We start from the raw sequence: 21662 nt of genomic DNA on the forward strand, positions 1-21662 counted from the left end.
AATAAAACTTCCATATTAAAATAAAAACATTAATTCATTTATTATACTTAAGCACTTTGTGCATTTATAATAATATATTTTGTATAAGAATAAAAGTTATCACAATATAATTAAACGTAACCTAGTAAGTAACATTATCATATGATATACTTAATAAATAATAATATAATCACATGTGACTGATTTATATTGCAAGGCAGACACATCGTATTTTCGTCATACAAAATATTTACCTATTTTGTATGAAGTTTTTATAAATCTTAATAAAAGAAATGAATGGACTTTAGCTAGATACCCAACAATAACTAGAAGGTATCTTTATAGTATGTTCCTAATCTATCCTGAAGCAGATAAGGTTGTCGCATATTGCACCTTGTATTTTTTTTTAGTAAGCTATCCCTTGACAAGATCGTGGCGTGTGGAAGTCCCTACAAGAGACCTATGTTCAGCAGTGGACGTCTATTGGTTGATGATGATATTGATGCTATCCCTTATTAAAAGAATTTTGTGGAATGTTGGCTAAGGCGAAAATCATTCTAATGTTCGTTTAAAAATATTATAGTCGTTACAATAAAAGAAAAAGAATCGCTATATCAGCGTAGAGGGTATGCAAAATGATGCCTTTATTGGGTAAGTCCCATTTGTTCTATAGAACTTGACGTCATCCAACAAAATGAGACAATTTTATTCTAACTTTTTCCATAGAACAATTTAGATTTTTCTTTCTTTAATTATTGTTTTATAGAACAAAGTAAACAAACCTATCTTTTTTCGTGGCGGAATGTCATCAGGATCATTTTTAGGGTTCCTTACCCGAAGAGTGCCAACGGGACCCCAAAAATGATCCTGATGACATTCCTCCACGGAAAAAAATAAGTTTTTTATGACGTTAAAAAAAAAAGCAAGTTCGAAGTGAAATGCTTTGGAACAAATGGGAGTTAACGCGTAAAATACGTGTAAAATTTAATTCCTCACGCGCCGTTTTAACTTTTTGTGTCAAATTTCATGTCAAAAGTACGATTTTAGTCCTTATTTTAAAGGTAAACCGTACTTTTGATATGACAGTTGACCCATAGTTAAACTAGCGCGTGAAAAGTCATTTTATACGGACTATAAGTGCGTTATTGCGTGCACCACATGGTTTAATGCATGCACTATTGCCAGTGAACATGAGGGATCGCACAGGGGTAGTCAATGGATACGTAAGTCGAAAGCGCACCATTGTAGTTAGAGCTATTAGGTATGAATGACTTCAATTAAGTATATAATTATTATAACTAGTATTTTGCTCGGTGCTCGAGCTGCTAAAGCAGCTCTCGAGATTTATAGTCGCCATTTTGATTTTTTTCTACTCATCGAGTAAACCTTCGGACCCTGATCATCTTTTGTTAAGAAACCACTCTTCCATCTTTTATACCCTCCGAGATGGACACCGACGAAATTTGTATGGCGGCCATCTTTTTTTCGTAATAATACTTTTAATCTTCAGATTGAAAATAGTAAAAAAGTCGATTGCCGATGTGCTAGCGCTGTGTAAACAGTTTCTTTTCATTGAACTTACACATCTGTTGCCTTAAAATAAGTAGGTACTAGAAATGCACTGCCATTTTGCAGTTGGCTTGCGGTGCGGTGCAGACCGTCTAGTCTATATAGACGTTAGAACTGCATTCCGAAGTTAGTGTTTTTTTTAAAAAGATCAGTCCAAATCCTATCGCGTTAAACGTTTATCAGTCGACTTAAAATATGTGTTCGAAATCTCTTCGTCGATAAAAACCATCTCTCCTGCTATCCATGTAGACATCACCTTCAGTGTTTTAGGGTGCAGGACAACAAAGTCGGCGTCGCAGCCAAAATTCAGATTCCCTTTTTTATGATCGATGCCCAAAGCTTTAGCTGGATGAAGTGATGCGGTTTCTAATGCGTACTCCAACGAACAACCTGTATAATAATAAATAAAATATAGAAGTATAGGTTGAAGACCACAGCATATTATTATGGTGTTAAGAGTTACAGTTAGTATCATTTGTCCTCCGGGATGTAAGTTGTCAAATTTCGTCAAAATCGGTTAAACGGATGGGCCATGCAAATATAGCAGACAGACATACATTTCACATTCATAATATTATAGTATGGATATGGATAATTAGAGTACAGTATTAGTATGAACTATGAAGTATCTACCACAAAGTTGGGTATCTAATCTTCTTCTATATCTGTATGTATATATAAAAGAAAAAAAGCTGACTGACCAATCTATCAACGCACAGCTCACTTCTAGACGTATCTTGGACGAAATTTGGCATTTAGATAGCTATTATAATGTAGACATTTGCTACGAACCAGTGGTAAATTAAAACTACCTGACTATTCATAAGCACTTTTAAAAAGTTTACATGAATAAAAAAACATTCTATTCTATTCTATTCTAAAGGATTTTTGAAATTCAACCCCTAAGGGGGTAAAATTGGGACTTGGAATTTGTGCAGTCCACGCGGACGAAGTTGCGGGAATCATATAAAATTATAGAGTTTACAAACCTGTAGATTCTTTAAAAGTTTTTACACATTGGTCGAGTGCAGTGGTACTACCACAAAGGGTTTTAGTGCCAGCGACGTAGGCTCGGCCGTTCTCAACGCTCACGGCCATGGGCCCGATACGGTAACTGCCATCTGCAAGGCCTTGAGCTGCAAACGCGTCGCTTACAAGAACTAAACCTAAAAAAAAAAATTTTTGGTAAGTTTGCAATTCGGTAGTTAGTTCCATAGATAGGACAATACCAGGTTACTGCGAATAACCAAGTTTTAGCAGCGAATAAGAGTCCGTTTAGATAGACCAGCGCGGAGAACAGAGCAAATTATAGTATTTTAAAATTGAGTTTTAGGATATTGAAATAAGGTTTATTTGTTTGATATAAGAGATATACATAGAGGATAAACGAGAATCATCATATCAATAAAGAAAATAATTAATGTAGTAAGTAAACCTTATTTCAATATCCTACATCTCAATTTTAATATACGATCAAAAGCTCTGCTCTTCGAGCCACTGCACTGCGTGAACGGACTCTATTACCTATATTATCTCACTACCTATATTATAATGTGAAAGTCAAAGCGAATGTGTATTTGTTTTCGTGTCTGTCTTGTCTGTCAAGAAAATCTATAGGGTGCTTCCCGGTGACCTAGAATCATGAAATTCAGCAGGTAGGTAGGTTTATAGCACAAGTAAAGGAAAAAATCCGAAAACCGTGAATCACAAAAATAATTAAAATGTATTTATGAATAAACAAATTAGTATTTTCAATTTTCAAAGTAAGATAGCGAAGTGAAATCTGAATCTGAATCTTCAAAAACTAGCGTGCCATTATTTTCTTAATAATTCCTTACCATCACGATTAGTCCTACAGGCTATTCTAAGTGCAGCTGGATGAGTGTGAATGCCATCGGATATTATACCATAATAGACTTGTTTGTCTGTCGTAGATGCCAATAGACCCACTAAGCCAGGGTCTCGGTGGTGGAACTGAAATCAAAAAGTAACAATTTTATGTTATCAACGTTTTGACTCCCAGACACTACTTACTACACAGGGCTGAGCGGCCATTAAAGATGCCTGTCCACTGAAGCAGAGCGGTAACGTGTTCAGCAGATCATACAGAATTACGACGGCATGTACTAATAAAATTGTTCTTAAAGTCATTCATCTATCAATAATCTGATTGTTCTTCTTTTTTGTATCTCCTGAAAGGTAAGGGTGCTGCGGATATGCCTCTATGGGCATTTTCACAATAGGTACTTGTGACATCGCGTCGCATCGTAAAAATCTACAACGCTTGTTGGGAATTTACATTGAAATCACACTGAGTTGCGTTCTTGTTCTTCAGTCGTTCTTGCGATGACCACGATATGGATCCACGAGCTTTATCACTTAACGATAGCTCAACATTGTAGGCCATAGGGGTTGTACAAAGCTTTGTAAGTTCAATACTTACCTGATTTCCGTGAGTAAGCATAATACGCGTCAGGTTGAAATGCCAATCGGGGAGGGAACACCCGGCACACCCACGCAGCTCCCGCGCTTAGTCGGTGCGGGCGAGCGCGGGTAACGTGAGGGTCGACCCCGCGCCTCATACCCCGATTGCCATCTCAACCTGTCGCGGACTATGCCTACCTAGTTCTAATACAAGCTTAAAATAACACTTGGTTGAAAGGGTACAGGTATCAGTTCGATTGATCAGATAATCTGGAGAAAAATCCGGTCTGTTCAACTGGTCAAAAGATCGGAAAGGAATTAAATAATATTTATTCTGTTCTAGAAATAGGGTATCGGGGTAGGTGTAACAGTCCTCTCCCGATGTTCTAAATCAATTCTGATATAGTCAGAGGCCAGAGCAGTCTATAACAGATCGGATTTTTCTTCAGATTATTCGACAATCGTACTTAGGAGTAACAGAACAGAATAGGCAAATATGTAGTCCGAGCAGTCGAACAGATTGGATTATTTTTTCAGAACGAACTACTCGTAGGTAACAATCAACAGAACAGAGTAATTAAATCTGTCTAAATGTTTTGATAAAAATTAAACTTACTGGTAACATAGCGTTAAAAAGATGAGTAATTAAATTAGCACCACTCTTGACACCATCCTCTCCTTCAGCGAGACTCGCAGATGAGTGCCCAAGCGCCACTTTGATGTCTTTGCTTGCTAAGCCCTTGATCGCGTTCAAGGCGCCAGGCAACTCTGGAGCTATTGTGACGATATTTACATTTTCTAGAGATCCATACACCTCCTCCAGTGATTCTAAGCCCTAAAAAATTGTGACATTATGCGCGCTGTATACGTGACAAGAGCGGAATCGTGGCGAGGGCAGAAACGGGGCGCTATATTTTTAGGATTCTGTACCTAAAAAGGAAAAAAGGAACCCTTATAGGATCACTTCGTTGTCTGTCTGCCGTGTCTGTCAAGAAAACTACTGGGTACTTCCCGTTGACCTAGAATCATGAAATTTGGCAGGTAGGTAGGTCTTATAGGTGAACAAAATAATAGCAAAAGTGTAAGAGTGCTATTCGATATGTGTGCAGTGGCGTTTATGTAATAGAGGCATAAAAGCACTGCTTGCCAGTAACTCTAGGCGTAATATTGTCAAGGTATGCCAATAAAGGTTCCTAATTCCATACTCTGGCTTCAAAGTTCAAACCCTATGCGGGCCAGTGTATGTGTGCCATGCTTTTGGAATAACTTATAATGTGACTCTTTTGTACAAGCTTACAGCATGCTTTAAACTAAGTGGTAAACTCAGTCCCAACAGACATTAGATTTGATGATTTTCAAATTATAAGTTGAGATTTATTTATTTATCTGACTTAACAAATTTTTCCAGTAAAACAAATTATTGGTATAAATGTCTGGAGATGATTTCATTGTAACATTTATGTCAATTGATAAGAGTTCAGTATCCTGTAATGTGTGTGGTTTAATGAAACCAAAGTAGGTCAGTGATAAAAGGTTTCTTTGATAGTAAACATTGCAAAATAATAAACAGATAAACTATCACTGAAGCAAAATAAATAGTGCACTTTTAAATGAGGCTGAAATATTGGCCTTTGAAAATACCTAACCTGCCATTCCGTTTTAACCGACTTTCGATAAGTTAGTACTAGATGATGCTGTAACTTTATATGTGTGGGTTTAAAAATCCAGTGATAGAGTTCCCACAGGATTTTTAATAGATTTGCAGGATGGATTTTTCCAGGATGCAAGCTATCTCTGTACCAGATAGATGATCCCCACAAAATCAGCATGGATTTAGGTTTTAAGAATCCTATGTCAACTCTTTGACTTGCCTGGACCAAAGCCTATATTGATCACTGATTCCAGTGCAAGCTCTGTACCAAACATCAAAATCGGTTAAACAGATGGACTGAAAAAGCTAGCAGACAGACAACTGACAGATAGACACACTTTCACATTTATAATATCAGTATAGATGTAAGCTGTGGATAGCCTAGTGGTTAGGACGTCCGCCTCTTAATCTCTGTCTGGGTCTGGGTCTGGTCTGGGGTTCGATCCCGGGCATGCACCTCTAACTTTTTGGAGTTATGTGCGTTTTTAAGTAATTAAGTATCACTTGCTTTAACGGTGAAGGAAAACATGGTGAGGAACCACCTGCATGCCTGAGAGTTCTCCATAATGCTCTCAAAGGTGTGTGAAGTCTACCAATCCGCACATGGCCAGCGTGGTAGACTATGGCCAAAATTCTTCTCACTGTGAGAGGAAGCCTGTGAGGAGGAACACACAACAGACGGAAACGTTTAAGTGCGGAAACCAACCCAGAGTGAAGAAGGAGGCCCGTGCTCTGTAGTGGGCCGGCGATGGATTGATCATGTTGTAAATAGATGCAATTATTTTTATTACTTGCCTTATCAGGGTTCCTAATATATTCATCTGCATGGGCACCTTTTTTAGCTAGACTAATAAATGGCCCTTCAAGATGTACACCAAGTACTGTTGCGCCATTAGGACCTCCTTGTGCTTTTTTAATCTTGGGCAAAATCTTAGCATATTTTTCTTTATCTGAAGTAACCATAGTTGGGCAGAAGGAAGTCACACCATGGGCTAACAATTTCCGTGCAACTTTTTTTACACCTTCTTCAACATTCTCACAATCATATGAGAAGTCAATTCCCCATCCTCCTATTTAAAAATATATATTAACTAGCTGATGCCCGCGACTTTGTCCGCGTGGACTTAGGTTTTTAACAATCCCGTGGGAACTCTTTGGTTTTCCAGAATAAAAAGTAGCACATGTCACTCAGGTCTATGACTATACCGATGCAAAAAAATCACGTCAATCCGTTGCGACGTGACTGAAGGACAAACCAACACACTTTTGCATTTATAATAAGGGTACTGTTGTAGGTACATTACAGTATGCAGCAGAAAATAATGTACATCAACCTTTAAAATGACATTTCGGCTTTGTAGAGCGTTGTCTCTGTCACCCATACCTATATGACGTTTTGTTTGTCTCAACAACAGAGACTCTACAAAACCGCTATCTCTTTGTAAAGGTTGATGTACATTATTTTCTGCCACATACTGTACCTACTTAAATATTAGTGGTAGTGGAATCTATAGATTCCAACATAAATAAGTTGTGGAAATAACAACTCGGTTTACAATTACTATTTTAATTGCAAAATAACATCATTAACAAGTTAAGGATTTTTGTTGTCGGACACTATATTTTGACCTAGTTCATTCAGAGTGAACTACTTATGCCTCATTTTTTAAAATCTTTAGAAAGGTACTTGTTTTTACATATTATAAATAACCTACCTATCTGAAGGTTAGGACGGGGGTTATTTATAAGTATAAAAGTTAGTAAATTTGTAGAAATAAAGAATATTCAAAAATTCAAACCAGTTTTAAGAGTAGGTTGATAACGGTACTTACCATTTATTTGAATGTCTATAAATCCGGGAGCTATTAAATAATTTTCAAATGCCTTTATTGTTTGGTCAGCTTCAACTTGTTCTACATAAAATACTTGTTCGGGATTTACGATAAAACCATTTCGTATCCAGAGATCTTCTTTAATTATTTTACCATTTCGCAGAATATGACAGTCGCATATACGTATTAATGACGTTTCCTTCATTTTTTAAAAAGAAAGATAATTCGCACAAAAATAATAAGAACAAACAACGATCAACAAATAATAAATATGCAATAAATTATTTTTTAATAGTTCGTGTAGTCGTAGATGACGGACATGACGGATGAAGTACTTATGAACACAGACTCCTCAGGGCTCAGTCCTCACTGACACTCCTGCCATGCTCCTGCCTGTGGCTCTACCGCGGTTGTTTGACAGCTACAATGTCACGATCGCAATCATCTCTGATTGGGTAATGCTCGCTCACTATTGGCCACAATGCATTGTTGCAACAAGAATCGTACAAATTCAGCCAATCAGAACAATTGAGTTTGTAATAATGATTGATGCAGGTTTTAGACAATCGCCCTACAGCTTGGATGAATTACCCTAATAATGCCCTAATATTATAATACTACTCTCAGTGTTGCCAGTGGCAGATAGTCAAATGTACCATGAGACAGCTCAAAAATTAACATTTTTACGTGAAAAGTAACATTACCGGGTTTTCTTTAGTAATCAACCGCAGGAATTAAAGGGTGGGGGTCTAGCAGAAGGGGACGGCACGTATCCTCCTGCAGCATTTTCTCTCCTAGGTTTTGAAATATATTTTATTTATTTTATTACTAAACAGCGGGATGACGGAATTTTTATAGTTAGTTATGTTACCCTGTTTGCACAGAAATATGGACCCTAGTGTTATGTTTTTTTTCTCAGGTCTATCTTTTTAATCAATCCCGGATACATGCAATAGGCTTTTTATCTCGTAAAATCAAAGAGTTCCTACGGGACTTTTGAAACCCTAAAATAAAGCGGACAAAGTTGCAGGTGGGCATTAACTATTACAGAACAAAAGCGCGAGCGAAGCGAGCGCGAAATTGTTGCTATATTTACGAATAAATCTGTATAATGCGTTTGCATCAGGTATTTGTTCTGAGGTATGCATATTATTACAAAAATAATGTAACTACGAGTCCAAAAAGAAAGCCAGTGTAAAAAAATACATATCTCACTCAAAGATTAAAGGTATATTTAGAAAGGGGAGGCTAATCTGCATCTAATCCAAGGCTCAGTAATTCAGAATTCTTGCGGCTGATTACTAAAGCCAACCCACATTACCTTAAAGGTTCGTACGCACCTGAGCGGCGCGGCGCGGCGCTTCAGTCCGACTGCAGAACGCTTCACCTCAGGCCGCTCGACGGTGCCTACCGCACTACAACTTCAGTACGCGGCACCTCGCGTCACTTGCGCGTCACTTTTACACCCGTTCGCGTACGAGCAACAACGTCGCAAGATGAGCGACAGTGAAGAGGATTTGATTATTATTTCTTTGTTGTGCAGAAGAAGAACGAATTATCGAAGAGAAAAAACCGGCCAAGTGCGAGTCAGGCTCGCGCAATGAGGGTTCCGTACTACAGTCGTATGATTTCGATAATTTAAAAACTATGATGCATAAAAATAAATAAAAATCTGTTTTAGAATGTACAGGTGAAGACCTTTCATATGATACCCCACTTGGTATAGTTCACTCACTCACAGACAGACGGACAGACAGACAGACAGACAGACAGTGATCCTATAAGAGTTCCGTTTTTCCTTTTGAGGTACGGAACCCTAAAAAAGAAGAAGAAATGGATTGCTGACATACCAAAGTCACGCTATCAAGAAGGATATCACATTTTGTTTCCTCGCCTTCTTAATGACTCTGTACCATTTCACATTTACTTCAGAATGTCGAAGACAAAATTCTTTATGCTATTGCCTAATAGTTTTTGTGGAAATTACATTAGAAACAATAGGTATACCACACAGGTCGGTAATATAATCCTACAAGAAACCTATGTCCAGCAGTGGACATATCTATCGGTTGATGATGATGATGATAGTTTTTATGGAAATTATAAAAAAATATTTATGCATATCCATACTTATATTATTATCAACGCAAAAGTGTATTTGTCTGTCTATCTACTAGCTTTTCACGGCTCAACAGGATGAAATTTGGTACAAAGTTGAATTACATCCCGGGGAAGGACAGGCTCCTTTTTATCCTGGAAAATGAAAGAATTTCCACAGGATTGTTAAAGGCCCATTTATATGAAGTTTGGACCAGAGGTAGCTTGCATTCCGGGAATTGACAGAGGTAGGCAACTTTTTATCCCGGAAAATCAAAGAGTTCACACGGGATTAAAAATCTAAAAAAAAATGCAACTAGATGATGCCTGCGACTTCGTCCGCGTGGATTTAGATTTTTCTATAGGTGAGCACATTTCCGGGAATTACCTACTAGTACCTATATACCTGAGATAGATTATACCCTGTAGGATAAAAGTAGCCTATGTGTACCTACACATAGGCTAGTTTTATCCCGAAAATCAAAAAGTTTCCACGGGATTTTTAAAAAACCTACATCTACGCGAACGAAGTTGCGGGCATCAGCTAGTCCCTTAGGTTCTGTGGAAATTACATTAGAAAAAGCATTTTCGCAAAATGTCTTTGTTTTATGTGCAATAGATATAAAATAGGCAGGTAAACACAGGTACATATTATATCTAAATACCTATATAAAAGAAAAAGGTGACTGACTGACTGATCTATCAACGCACAGCTCAAACTACTTGACGGATCGGGCTGAAATTTGGCATGCTGGCTAGCTAACTAGCTAATATGACGTAGACATCCGCTAAAAAGGGATTTATGAAAATTCAACCCCTAAGGGGGTAAAATAGGGGTTCGAGATTTGTGTAGTCCACGCGGACGACGTCGCGGGCATAAGCTAGTATAATATAAACACAAGTACAACAATAGGTAGGCATATTTCCGAAACTATTAATTCTACCTAGATGAAGTAGGTAGGTATAATATGTACATAATATATTATAGTTATTTAATCAGGATTATTTTTACCATTGATGTTTTCTCATAACGCTCGGAGAGACATTTTTATACATTTAGACACTGGGAAGGGGGGAAGCCGACATCCTAGGGGTTGGGACCTTTGAGGATATACTTCTAAGAGCATGAGGAACACGTCATGTGTCAAAAATTAAACCTACGTTATTTATTTTGAGGTCTATCTTGCCGATTCTTGCCTGTACTAAGTACTTTAAATACCTAACAAGATGCGCGTGTATCTTATTCGAGCGACGTACGCATAGGGCCGAAACACATAACGCAAACTGCTTATTTTTGCGGCGCCGCAACGCCAAAATCGGCAGTTGCGTTGCCGCGTTGCGGCGTCGCGAAACAGGGCATTATGGTAGGGCAACCATTTTCTCGTGATTTTTGAGTGTGGATAGACGTCTCTCTGCGATGGATCGTAATAAACTTATTGCTTATTTGTTATTAAGAAGACATTATTCTATCTTAAAAATACGGCAAAGAAGATACTGGATACATCCATTAAGTAAGGGTATGAATCCAAATGGCGAGTTCTTTTCTAAAAAATACGAAGCATTAAAGATAGACGAAAAAAAATTTGTTGCCTACTTTAGAATGAGTATATCATCATTTGAAGAGCTATTAAGCGAGTTATCAAAATATATACAGAAGAAAAAAAATAAAGGAAGAAAACCAGTTACTGCTTTGGAAATGCTGGGCTTAACTTTAAGGTAAAACAAATAGGTTTCTTATTTTTTTTTATTGATGTTTATGGCACTCGGAATCAAATGTTTAGTTTTATTTGTACCCCTGGCTTTATACACCTGTGGTACTAGCGGGGTGTCGATAAAAATTTTGCATCACTAGTGTTCATGGTTTGGGGGTACCTAGTGGTACAAAGCCAGGTTCAAATGAAACAAGACAGAATCAAATTAAGCTTTTTGCATTATACAATTTTCTTACTTTAAGAATACTTTAATAGGCCTTAAAAAATGTAATGATCAATTTAAGAAAAATCAAACTCCTCATCTTGTGAAACATAGGAAGTAGCTGACGTTTCGTCCAGTAAAAATGGTGAATTTATTGGACGTTGTTGGTTTGATGATGAGGTAGTCCTCTGTTCAGTAATCGAACTTCCAGGAGTAGAAGTGTGGTAGCCACTCTGAACCGTATTATCGTATCTCATAGTTGAATATCCTTGATTGTAACCCTGATGCTGATATTCTTGATTATAGCCGTGATGTGTATTTTGATGAATTGAAGGTTGAAGAATGTCGGTTAATATTTGAAGCACCCGACTTTGAAATATCAATGTTTGATTCTCATTTAACGATTGTAGAGATGGTAAAATCCCCTTGAAAAAATGCAAATGTCTATTCTCCGGTGTTTTTAATATTGCCAATAAATCTTCTTCAATATCATCCTTATCATCTGCCTTTCGTTTTCGTGGTTGACTTTTATAACGAGGCAATGCCGTTATTTCATTCTCAATATCTCCTTCCGCTACGCATAAACTGGAATCAGTTGCATTTTGTGAAACCTTTTTCAAAAACTGTAATTGTTTATTCAAGTGATATTCTTTAATTTTTGCAGCTCCAGCTCCTGATCGATTGGCATCTTTTAGTTTTTTTTGATATTTAGCAAAATTATCTTTTATGGCCTTCCACTTCTTGACTAAATCATTACCTGCAACAAAAAACTTCACAAGTGAAAAATAGTAATAAAGACTAAAATTCCCTAGATTCCATTTATACTACATATAAAATTTGATATAACTTTCATAAGTACTTTCGGTCCATCCAATTTCATATAAATGGCTGGCCGCCGAAAAAGAATAATTTTCTGCTTTTTCTTGACTTAGGCAAGTTAAAAACTGATTGACTTTGCCTAGAACAACCATAATGTAAAATATTTATTGAGTACTTCTTTGAAAAACTACCTGTCTATCTTTGAAAATCTATTCCTTTAGCAACACTATTACCTGCGCGGTTTGAGTTTGATTATACCTACATTTGTATTATTTTATTATTTGCCTACTAATTATTATTTCATTTTAGATTTCTAGCAACCGGCAGTGACTTTAAAACCATGCATACGAATTACTTCCGAGGAGCAAGTACAATAGCAAAAATTGTAAGGACAGTTTGTCGCGCCATATGGAAACATCTATCAAGTCAAAATATACCTCCTATAACAAAACAGGTTCTAGAAGATGTCGCTATTGAGTTTGACAAGAAAGCAAATTTTCCTAACTGCATAGGAGCTCTTGATGGTAAACATGTCCGTATTACATGTCCTGCGCACAGTGGATCACTGTTTTACAATTATAAGGGCTATAATTCAATAGTTTTATTAGCTCTTGTAGATTCTAGATATAGATTCATTTTTGTCGATATAGGAGCGTATGGCAAGGAAAGTGACTCCACCGTTTTCCAGAACTCTAAACTTTATGATTTGATTATGACACGCAAATTACCTATTCCTGTACCAAAGCCTTTACCAGGTTCTCAAAATGAAACTCCATTTGTTTTTGTAGGAGATGAAGCATTCTCAATTTCGAATAACGTCATGCGCCCTTACTCAGGAAAACATTTGTCGGTACAACAAAGAGTTTACAATTATCGACTGAGTCGTGCCCGAAGATATGTCGAGTGCGCTTTTGGCATCCTAGCCAATAAATGGCGCATATTTCATCGATCTATGAATGTGCAATACGAATTTGCGACAGACATTATCAAGGCATGTTGTGTAATGCACAACTTTGTTTTGAATCGAGATGGAGTACAAGCGACCGATGACATTATCTTTGATGATTCTGATCTGCAAATGTTGCATTTGCCCACAGCAAATGAAAATAATTTAAGCCCACATCTAATACGGAATGATTTTTGTAATTACTTTTCCAGTGATGTTGGCGCCCTAAGTTGGCAATTAAACAAAATATGAATGTTCGTATACCTACTCAGTTCAAAATACAAATAATACCTTAATACATTTGATTCAAACTATTTAACATGTTGTGAACAAACATAAAAAAAGCATATATACGGTCGAACTGAGTAACCTCTTCCTTTTTTGAAGTCGGTTAAAAATGTGTATTTTATTTCTTTTCTTTCATTATTAATTATTTCACTGTTAAAATTTTCAATAAATGTGATTTACTTTTGTAAGATGTTTTATTTCTTATCTATGTACTTTTGAATAGTTTTGAATCAAGTGTCCACTCTACGACTATAAATGTTACTCTATGCACAAGAAACGTTTGAAGTGCAACCATTAAAATTATAGCTATCTCTTTCAATTGCGTTTTATTTCATATCTTTTGGTTTGCTAATCAGTAAAACTTGCAAATGTGTGCAGTTTTGGATTGCTGGGAGGTAATGATTTAAACACAGGAACAGATTTAAAACGTAAATTACTATGAACGTAACTTATCTTTAGTTTAAAATATCATTGCCTAAGACTATATGTTACTACTTACCCAGTTTTGATTTTTCGGTTGAGTTTTTTTCCTTGTAATCAACATAAACGATCTCACAAATGCTTTTCCATGCTTCTTGTTTTATAAATTTGTCTTTATAGGTTTCGTCACTAGTATCCCACAAACAACGGTGTTCCTGAACCGAAGATATAAACAGATCGACGTCAACGTCAGACATTTTAATTTTAAAACTGCTTCTCGGTTGACACGTGTTGTTTGCAAGAGTGTTAGAAACAAACTGCATCCTTGTCAACAAGTATGACGTCATAACGCTGGAATTCACGTCGTGCGTTGCGGCGCCGCACCGCTATAGCGCACTGCCGATTTCAGCGGCGCGGCGCCGCAACGCGCTTATGTGTTTCGGCCCATACTGAAGCGCCGCGCCGCGCCGCTGGGTATGTCGCACTAGCGTCACTGCACTGCGCGTCGCTTCGGTGCGCTTCAAAATATTCTCTCCAGCCGTGCCGCGCGGCAACGCGCGGTGAAGCGCCGCGCCGCGCCGCTCTAGTGCGATATGCGCCATACAAAATGATAGAAATGATATTTTGAAGCTCTGTGCCGCGACATGAAGCTCACTGAAGCGCCGCGCCGCGCCGCTCAGGTGCGTACGAACCTTAAAAACCAATAAACTTCATTAAAAACCTAACACGCAAATGATTTTTATCTCATATTTTTATGCTTTTTTATGCAGTCAGTAAAAGAGAATATAATCAGTACTTTTGTCCGTCAGTCATGCGTCAGTTCAACAAAAACAAGTGCACCAACACGACGAACGAAAACTTTATTGGATGCGTTCCGTTTTACAAATTTATAGGCTACTTGACTCATATCTAATTTCGTCCAATAAATGATTATTTATTATAGTATTTTGCTTAAGACAACGAAATATATCAATAACAATTATTAAAAACGCAGGATGGATATATAAATCCAATTTAAAAAAATACAGTTTTTATTTTTATTTGAAACGCAGAAAACGCTGTCAGCCATAATGTGACGTCATTAAATATGTAAACAAAGAAATGTCATCCCTATGTCACGCGGGGACTAACGTAATATCCATATATATAAAATTTAAAGTCCTGACTAACTTATATATTATCAACGCACAGCCTAAACATCTAACCAGCTGGTCCTAGATACATGAAATTTGGTGGGTGTGTTCTTTGTAGGTAAAGAGAAGGTATCCACTAGGAAAGGATTATAAATACTATCTGTCCCGGCTTACTCACGTGTGTAGTCGACGTAGACGTTAGAAACTAGTCGGGCTAACGTCGACTACACACGTGAGTAAGCCGGGACAGATAGTATTTATAATGGAAATCACTCACGGTAGTTTAAACGCTAAAATAGGAAAGGATTTTTTGAAATTCCACCCCTGAGTGGGTTAAACGGGGGTTTGAAATTTATGAAGTCCACGCGGGCGAAGTCACGAGCATAAGCTAGTTTTTATATATTTCTAAAAACTCATAGTAAACGTAAAAAATTATCGTTTTCTCTTTCTAAATTGAATAAGTTATTAAGTAAGACTTACAACGAAGTGATCTTTGCAAAAATAAATTTGGGTTGAAGTCGTTAGTCATATAGGATCGTGTTACGTATATTTATTTCACTGGGCACTCTAATCCACAACTTTCCTGTGGTCTTTATCGATGCGTTTTTACATTCTCGGATGATACAATAACGATAATTACTATATTTTCCATGTAAACTAGTATAGAAGTCATGTTTATTAAACTTTGGGAAGTTATGCTGTTGTTTACAAATGCATGACGTCAGAGCACAGATAATCTATCGGCCAAACATGGCCGACAGTGTTTTCACCTGTCTAAGAAAAAAATATTTTTAAATTAAAGTTTTACGGTTTTTAGGGCGCAAAAAAATATAGTGTTAATTTTTTTGATCTAATAGGACAAATATCAACCATTTAAGACCAACTTAAAAAAAGTGTCAACTAGCCTATTTATTTATTTAATTTAATTATATTTTGTTTGCTGGAAAAAAATTGAATATTTTTATGAAGTCCTAAAAGTTACGTAAAAGTTACATTTTGAGTCGTGTAACATGAGAGGGTCAAAAGTAACGTAAAATGTTACAAAAGTAACATTCTGGCAACGCTACTCTATGGAATGATTTCCTGCCTGTCTCCTTTTTTTTTAAATTTATTTTAAGGCCCTGGATAACAGTCCTTTAAGGCCTTTCAAAAATTTACAAATTCTAAAAATACAAAATTGCTTATAACTAAATATTATTCTAAAAATACAAAATTGCTTATAACTAATTAGTCTAACGTTATTACATTTTTAAGAACTTTGTGAGCTACATCATAATTCGTACCATAGAAAATATTTTTTTATGCTTGCAATGCATTAGACAGGGAGACACTCCAAATTGCGACTTTTCGCTCGGCTCGCTTTTCCGCTTAGCATAAATGTATTAGAAATTGGACTTTATGCTAATGCAACAGAATTTATTTTTGCAGGCAATTAAATCTGAAGTGCACAATCATGTTTAGGTAGCACGTCTCTGGATAGACCACTTTGAGTGCGGTTTTACATAGAGAATAGAGATGGTTTTTATTTGAAATCATGACGTTTAGTCGGGATGTTTAAACCTCCACAAGGTTTGTTGTACTTACTGAATTGAAATTGAATAATGAATTATTAGTCTCGTCCAGTAGGTGGTAGACAAATAATGATGATGATGATGATGACAATAAATTATGGTGATAACAAACAAAATAGCGACGATCGCGATGTCGCTGACAATACAGCGATTAGGTACAGGCAAAAAAATCGTCACTGCTGCCGCGTGTCCCACCGTACCTTACGATCTTCCCTCCAGTTGGTTGGCTGGCTGGTTAGCTGGCTGGCTTCCAGGAGGGGGGGATGCGTAAACGCATTTCCCAGTGTTAAAAAAAAGGTTAAAATGTAAGGATCTTAGAATTAAAGTAAGAAAATTACATCTTCGTTTCCTGCAACAATCCTTCTGGCTGCCGCTTACGTAACTTACTACCTATAATAGTTATTATGTCCAGCTACAGCGTAGAATGGCTAGTTTCGGTTGAGATTGGCCGTTGTGTGTTCAGCCTGTGGCTGAAATTCGGTTGCGTTGAACATTTACAGTAATATTAATGTCATTAATTATAAATAATAATAGGAAGTTAAAAAGGAGTAAATGTCTTGGTATTAATAAATCAGTGCCTACCAAATGTGGTTCGACAATCAATCTAAATTTTACAATCAATTAGGTAGTTAACATTTGATTTATTTCCTTAAACCTTCCTTAAACATCAAATTAACGTGTGAGGGCGGATTGTTTCACACAATATGAGTACGACGTACTTTGTTCCACACAGCCTTGAGTAGTGTTTGCACTCGTCCTTATGAGCATCAAGGCAGAGAAGTGTTGCGTTTGCGCGAACGGGAGTTTTCAGCGTAGCCATAGCTCAGCGTAGCAGTCTCGTCAGTCTACGACGTGCTACGGCAGCACGAGCTACGATTCGTTTCTGCTATTAACAAGTACGACGCGCGGTTTCAGTCCAGACTTCCGCGTAATGTTATCATCACACGCTTAAAACTGCTAACTGTGTACAAGTGATAATCCTAAACTTTTAAAGTGAACCCTGTTATGGAATTAAATTAAAATGTACTATGTTTGTCGAATGGCTACACGTTTTGTGAAAGAAATTCTATACCTAAGGGATACAAAGTTTCGGTACGTTTGCTAATGTCTTTCATAATATTTTCAAGTGAAACTTACTGTTTTTAAAAACTTTAATGATGTCTTTTAATGAACAGATTTTAAGAATATTATTTAATTGAGTTGGTACTGATATGTAGATATCTATAGTCTGCGACAGGTCAAGATGGCAATCTGAGATGGAACGCCTCGCACACCCGCACAGTCCCCACGCTAACCTGGTGCGCACGGGTGACATGCGGGTGTGCCAGGCGTCTGCCCGCCTCATACCCCAATTGCCACCTCGACCTGTTGCGTACCAACTATACCAGTATAACTTTTAGTGTCTCATTGGTGGGAGGTTTGGAACCATGAAGTCCAGGGAAAACTGATACGACAACAGTTTAACTTCCAGTGAACCTTTGTTGATGATTAGGCAGGTAATAGTTTCGGCTGTAAACAAAACTAAGATACCGTATAATCTACGTGAGTAAGATGACTATAGATATCTACAGAGACAGCAAGTACCTATGTAGTATAGAGTTGATAGACATTATAGAAGACCAAGTTGTGGACATTTTTTTATCTTGTAAGGTTTTAAAAAAGGTAAGCAAGCTTTTTTTTTTGTCGTCTTAGATCATCATCATGATGAAATCTTTGCCAGTCCATTACTGAGAACGGGTCTCCTCTGAAAATGAGAACGATTTAGGCCGTCTGTCTGTCACGCTGACCCTGTGCGGATTGACATATCCTGGATAAGAGCATGGTTTTTGGTCTGTGTTAGGTTAGCATTATTTCGTGACAGTTACTGATATAAAATGCCGAACACACGTGGCAAGCACCATGTTAGTGTTGGCGTACCAATGTACAGCTGTCTCTAGTTGTGACTAAGAATGTGCTGATGTGCACTTAATAAATGTGCAAGTACCTGTACTGAATCCACGGCCTAGAAATTATCATATAATTCGACGGCCTTCCTGGCGTAGTGATGGACGCATGTGGTCTTTCGTATACAGTAGCCGGAAAAAAATATTGCACGTCGAAATTTAGAAAGAGAGCTTCGGCTTCGGCTTTCGGCTTCGTAGAGCGATGTCTCATCTGTCACTCATACGTATGTGAGGTTTTGTTGGTCTCAATGTCAGAGACAATACCTACCCTACGAAACCGCTATCCCTTTCTAAAGGTTGATATACAATATTTCCTGCCGGGTACTGTAAGTGGGAGGTTCCAGGTTCGATTCCCGGCAGGGACAATTTGGGAGTGTATAATTTCGAAATTGCCCCTGATTCGGTCTGGTGGGAGGCTTGGCTAGTTACCAGTCTACCGGCAAAGTCGTGCCGCCAAGCGATTACGCGTTTCTGTACGATGCTGTGTAGAGACCGATAAGGGATATGGTTTAAAAAAAATATCATATCCCATCCAAGTTAATCCGCTACCACCTTAGACGGCATCATCACTTATTACCAGGTGAGATCGTAGTTAATGGCTAACTTCTAATGGAATAAAAAATATATTTGTCACTATCCTCTGTCCACCTAGTGGAGAGTCGTCAACTCGTCGTCTTTCCGGTGCGAGCTCACCATTCTAGCACCTTGGAACCCCAACGTAAATCAGTTCTCCGAACTATGTGCCCTGAGACAAACAGACAGACAACAACGTGATCCTATAAGGTTCCGTTTTTCCTTTTCGGGTACAGAACCCTAAAAATAATCAGGATCAGCATCCAGGTTCGGGGAATCACAATTAAATATTCCTATTATTAAATGTTTAGTAGGTATGCGCACCTTATTTTACAATGAATTCATTTCTAAAATTTCTTTTCCACGAATACTGAAAGCTAGAAATAGAATAGACCGTACATTTCATATTTTCATACTGTTTTCATGTCATCTTTTTTCCTTCGCTGTTTTTACAGCTGGTAGAAGTTATATTACAGTCGAACTAATTAAGCCCAGATATAGCAATTACAAAGTTAATTGAAAAACCGTTCTAACGAAAATGTCCCTCATTGTTTTATTTCTTAAAGATATTTTATAGATATAAATGTTTAATTTAAACCAAAAAATAACAAAGAACGTTGGCAACTAAATAATGACAATGACGAAGGCATAGTTAATACTTATAGGAATGGTAAGAGGTTAGAGGTGGCGGCGGCGTAGCATAAACGTGGCACCGATAATGCCTCCTCCGTAGACCGTGTCCACGCTGTAGCAGGATTCCACTATTTATTTTTTGGGTTACGTACGTAGAGTGCTAACGGGACCCTACCAGAGTTTTACGATAAGTACTTTCGTAAAACTGTGGTACGATAATATCGTAAAACTGTGCTGTTACTAAGGCTCCGCTGTCCGTCTATCTGCCTGTCTGTCAGTGGGCTGTATCTCGTGAACCGTAATAGATAGATATTTGAAACTTTGACAGAACGTGTATTTCTATTGCCGCTATAAGAACTTGCACGATGGTACGGAACTTTTCGTCTGTGGGTCCGATTCGCGTTTGACAGATCGATCTTTCGAACGTAGGTATTTCAATATACTTACTTAGTTAAAAAAATGTGAAGCACAAAAAAATTACTAGGTTTATATTTTATACAGCATAAAATCGCATGAGCCACAAAAAAACAAAAAAATAACAGAAAGTGTCGACGGCCGCAGGTTCTGACAATGACTTATGCGCCGCCCACCCTTACTTTTCTTCCTCGTAATTGTCTCTTTAAAATGTTGCTCAAATTTTCATTTTTAGAAGCTATGACTAACTGAAAATGAAAATCCTTCATAAAAGGAAAATTCCTTTCGTTTAAGAGTTGAAGGCGTATAATTTTACATCTTTAAATAATTGTAATGCTTTCGATCTAGCAATTACCTATTTGTTCGTGTTACTACAAAATATGCTTATTGACTCTGTAAAGTACCTACTTAATAGATTTACTTTACCTACCTATATTATTATAAATTTACCATTGAACGATTCCCTGCCCTCGTGTCTAGTGGTACAGGAATAGGACCTGCTACAGGGGCAGCAGTAGATACCTCAGCTACCCTTGCAGTTGGAGTTCACATATCTACCTATGTTTTATTACCAAATATACGAAAGTAAGCTAGGTACGTAATTTAGTTTAAAATATTTATCTACTTAAATGTGTTTTATGAAAAATAATCACCAATCAACTGTGTACCTACTACTATTAGATAAGTATTATATTTAATTTGCCGAGGTATCTACTGCAACATTTTTATTTTCCAGCTAGCTAACTCGTATTCAGCATTCGTTATGCATATGGAGTTTCACAGATAATTGAGTTTTTCTAAATATACTTGTTGAAATTTTATTTCATTCAAACAAAAAATACAACAAACGAGTCTAAAGGTACCCACATTAAAAATGTGTAATAAAAGCTGAAAATTGGTATAGTGGTTCTTTTAAGTTGCCTAATTATGTGAAATAAGATCTGTCTTATGGTGATTTATACCTATATAATTATAAAAGAAGCTGTTTTTTAGGGTTCCGTACCTCAAAAGGAAAAACAGAACCCTTATAGGATCACTTTGTTGTCTGTCTGTCTGTCTGTCGGTCTGTCAAGAAACCTACAGGGTACCTACTTCCCGTTGACCTAGAATCATGAAATTTGGCGGGTAGGTAGGTCTTATAGCTGAGCTGATATTGGGGGAAAAAATCTGAAAACCGTGAATTTGTGGTTACATCACACAAAAAAAATTAAATTGTGGTCATGAACTAATAATTAGTATTTTCAATTTTCGAAGAAGATATATTAAGTGGGGTATCATATGAAAGGTCTTCACCTGTACATTCTAAAACGGATTTTTATTTATTTTTATGCATCATAGTTTTTGAATTATCGTGCAAAATGTTGAAAAAATACGACTGTAGTACGGAACGTCTGACTCGCACTTGGCCGGTTTTAGTTGCCTTGACTTCAGATTTGCTCCTTACGATATTATACAG

The 21662-nt window shown here is 37.2% G+C and overlaps 3 protein-coding genes and 1 long non-coding RNA gene across 4 annotated transcripts in view; 2 read left to right on the forward strand and 2 right to left on the reverse strand.

Annotated features, from left to right (window-relative positions):
* Positions 1-15: 15 nt before the first annotated feature.
* On the reverse strand, positions 16-7828 carry LOC117983055 (N-acetylglucosamine-6-phosphate deacetylase). Its single transcript, XM_034969511.2, has 6 exons — positions 7456-7828; positions 6419-6693; positions 4589-4807; positions 3387-3522; positions 2538-2714; positions 16-1938 (listed from the first exon to the last, which is right to left on the reverse strand). The coding sequence occupies exons 1-6, from the start codon at positions 7658-7660 to the stop codon at positions 1709-1711; spliced, it is 1242 nt and encodes a 413-aa protein (XP_034825402.1). The 5' UTR covers positions 7661-7828; the 3' UTR covers positions 16-1708.
* A 2987-nt stretch (positions 7829-10815) lies between these two features.
* On the forward strand, positions 10816-13707 carry LOC117982990 (uncharacterized). Its single transcript, XM_034969445.2, has 2 exons — positions 10816-11268; positions 12595-13707. The coding sequence occupies exons 1-2, from the start codon at positions 10970-10972 to the stop codon at positions 13481-13483; spliced, it is 1188 nt and encodes a 395-aa protein (XP_034825336.1). The 5' UTR covers positions 10816-10969; the 3' UTR covers positions 13484-13707.
* On the reverse strand, positions 11283-14368 carry LOC117982991 (uncharacterized). Its single transcript, XR_011236881.1, has 2 exons — positions 14019-14368; positions 11283-12223 (listed from the first exon to the last, which is right to left on the reverse strand). It is a non-coding gene; the product is annotated as an uncharacterized lncRNA (long non-coding RNA).
* A 3129-nt stretch (positions 14369-17497) lies between these two features.
* LOC117983196 (chondroadherin) overlaps positions 17498-21662 on the forward strand; it is a 45924-nt gene continuing 41759 nt past the window's right edge. Inside the window, exon 1 of the mRNA XM_034969677.2 lies at positions 17498-17735. The gene's annotated coding sequence lies outside the window, so the exon portion shown is untranslated. The remainder of the gene's footprint in view (positions 17736-21662) is intronic.

This window comes from Maniola hyperantus, chromosome 6 (genome assembly GCF_902806685.2).
Source record: "Maniola hyperantus chromosome 6, iAphHyp1.2, whole genome shotgun sequence".
In the NCBI taxonomy this organism is placed as follows: domain Eukaryota; kingdom Metazoa; phylum Arthropoda; class Insecta; order Lepidoptera; family Nymphalidae; genus Maniola; species Maniola hyperantus.

Excerpts from the sequence above, each read along its gene's own strand:
- LOC117983055 (XM_034969511.2), bottom strand. The coding sequence starts at position 7,660 with ATGAAGGAAACGTCATTAATACGTATATGCGACTGTCATATTCTGCGA. Across the intron at positions 3,523-4,588 it reads TTTTTAACGCTATGTTACCA|TTCCACCACCGAGACCCTGG; the intron begins GTAAGTTTAATT and ends TTTTGATTTCAG. Across the intron at positions 2,715-3,386 it reads CTGTAGGACTAATCGTGATG|GTTTAGTTCTTGTAAGCGAC; the intron begins GTAAGGAATTAT and ends TTTTTTTTTTAG.
- LOC117982990 (XM_034969445.2), top strand. The coding sequence starts at position 10,970 with ATGGATCGTAATAAACTTATTGCTTATTTGTTATTAAGAAGACATTAT. Across the intron at positions 11,269-12,594 it reads ATGCTGGGCTTAACTTTAAG|ATTTCTAGCAACCGGCAGTG; the intron begins GTAAAACAAATA and ends ATTTCATTTTAG.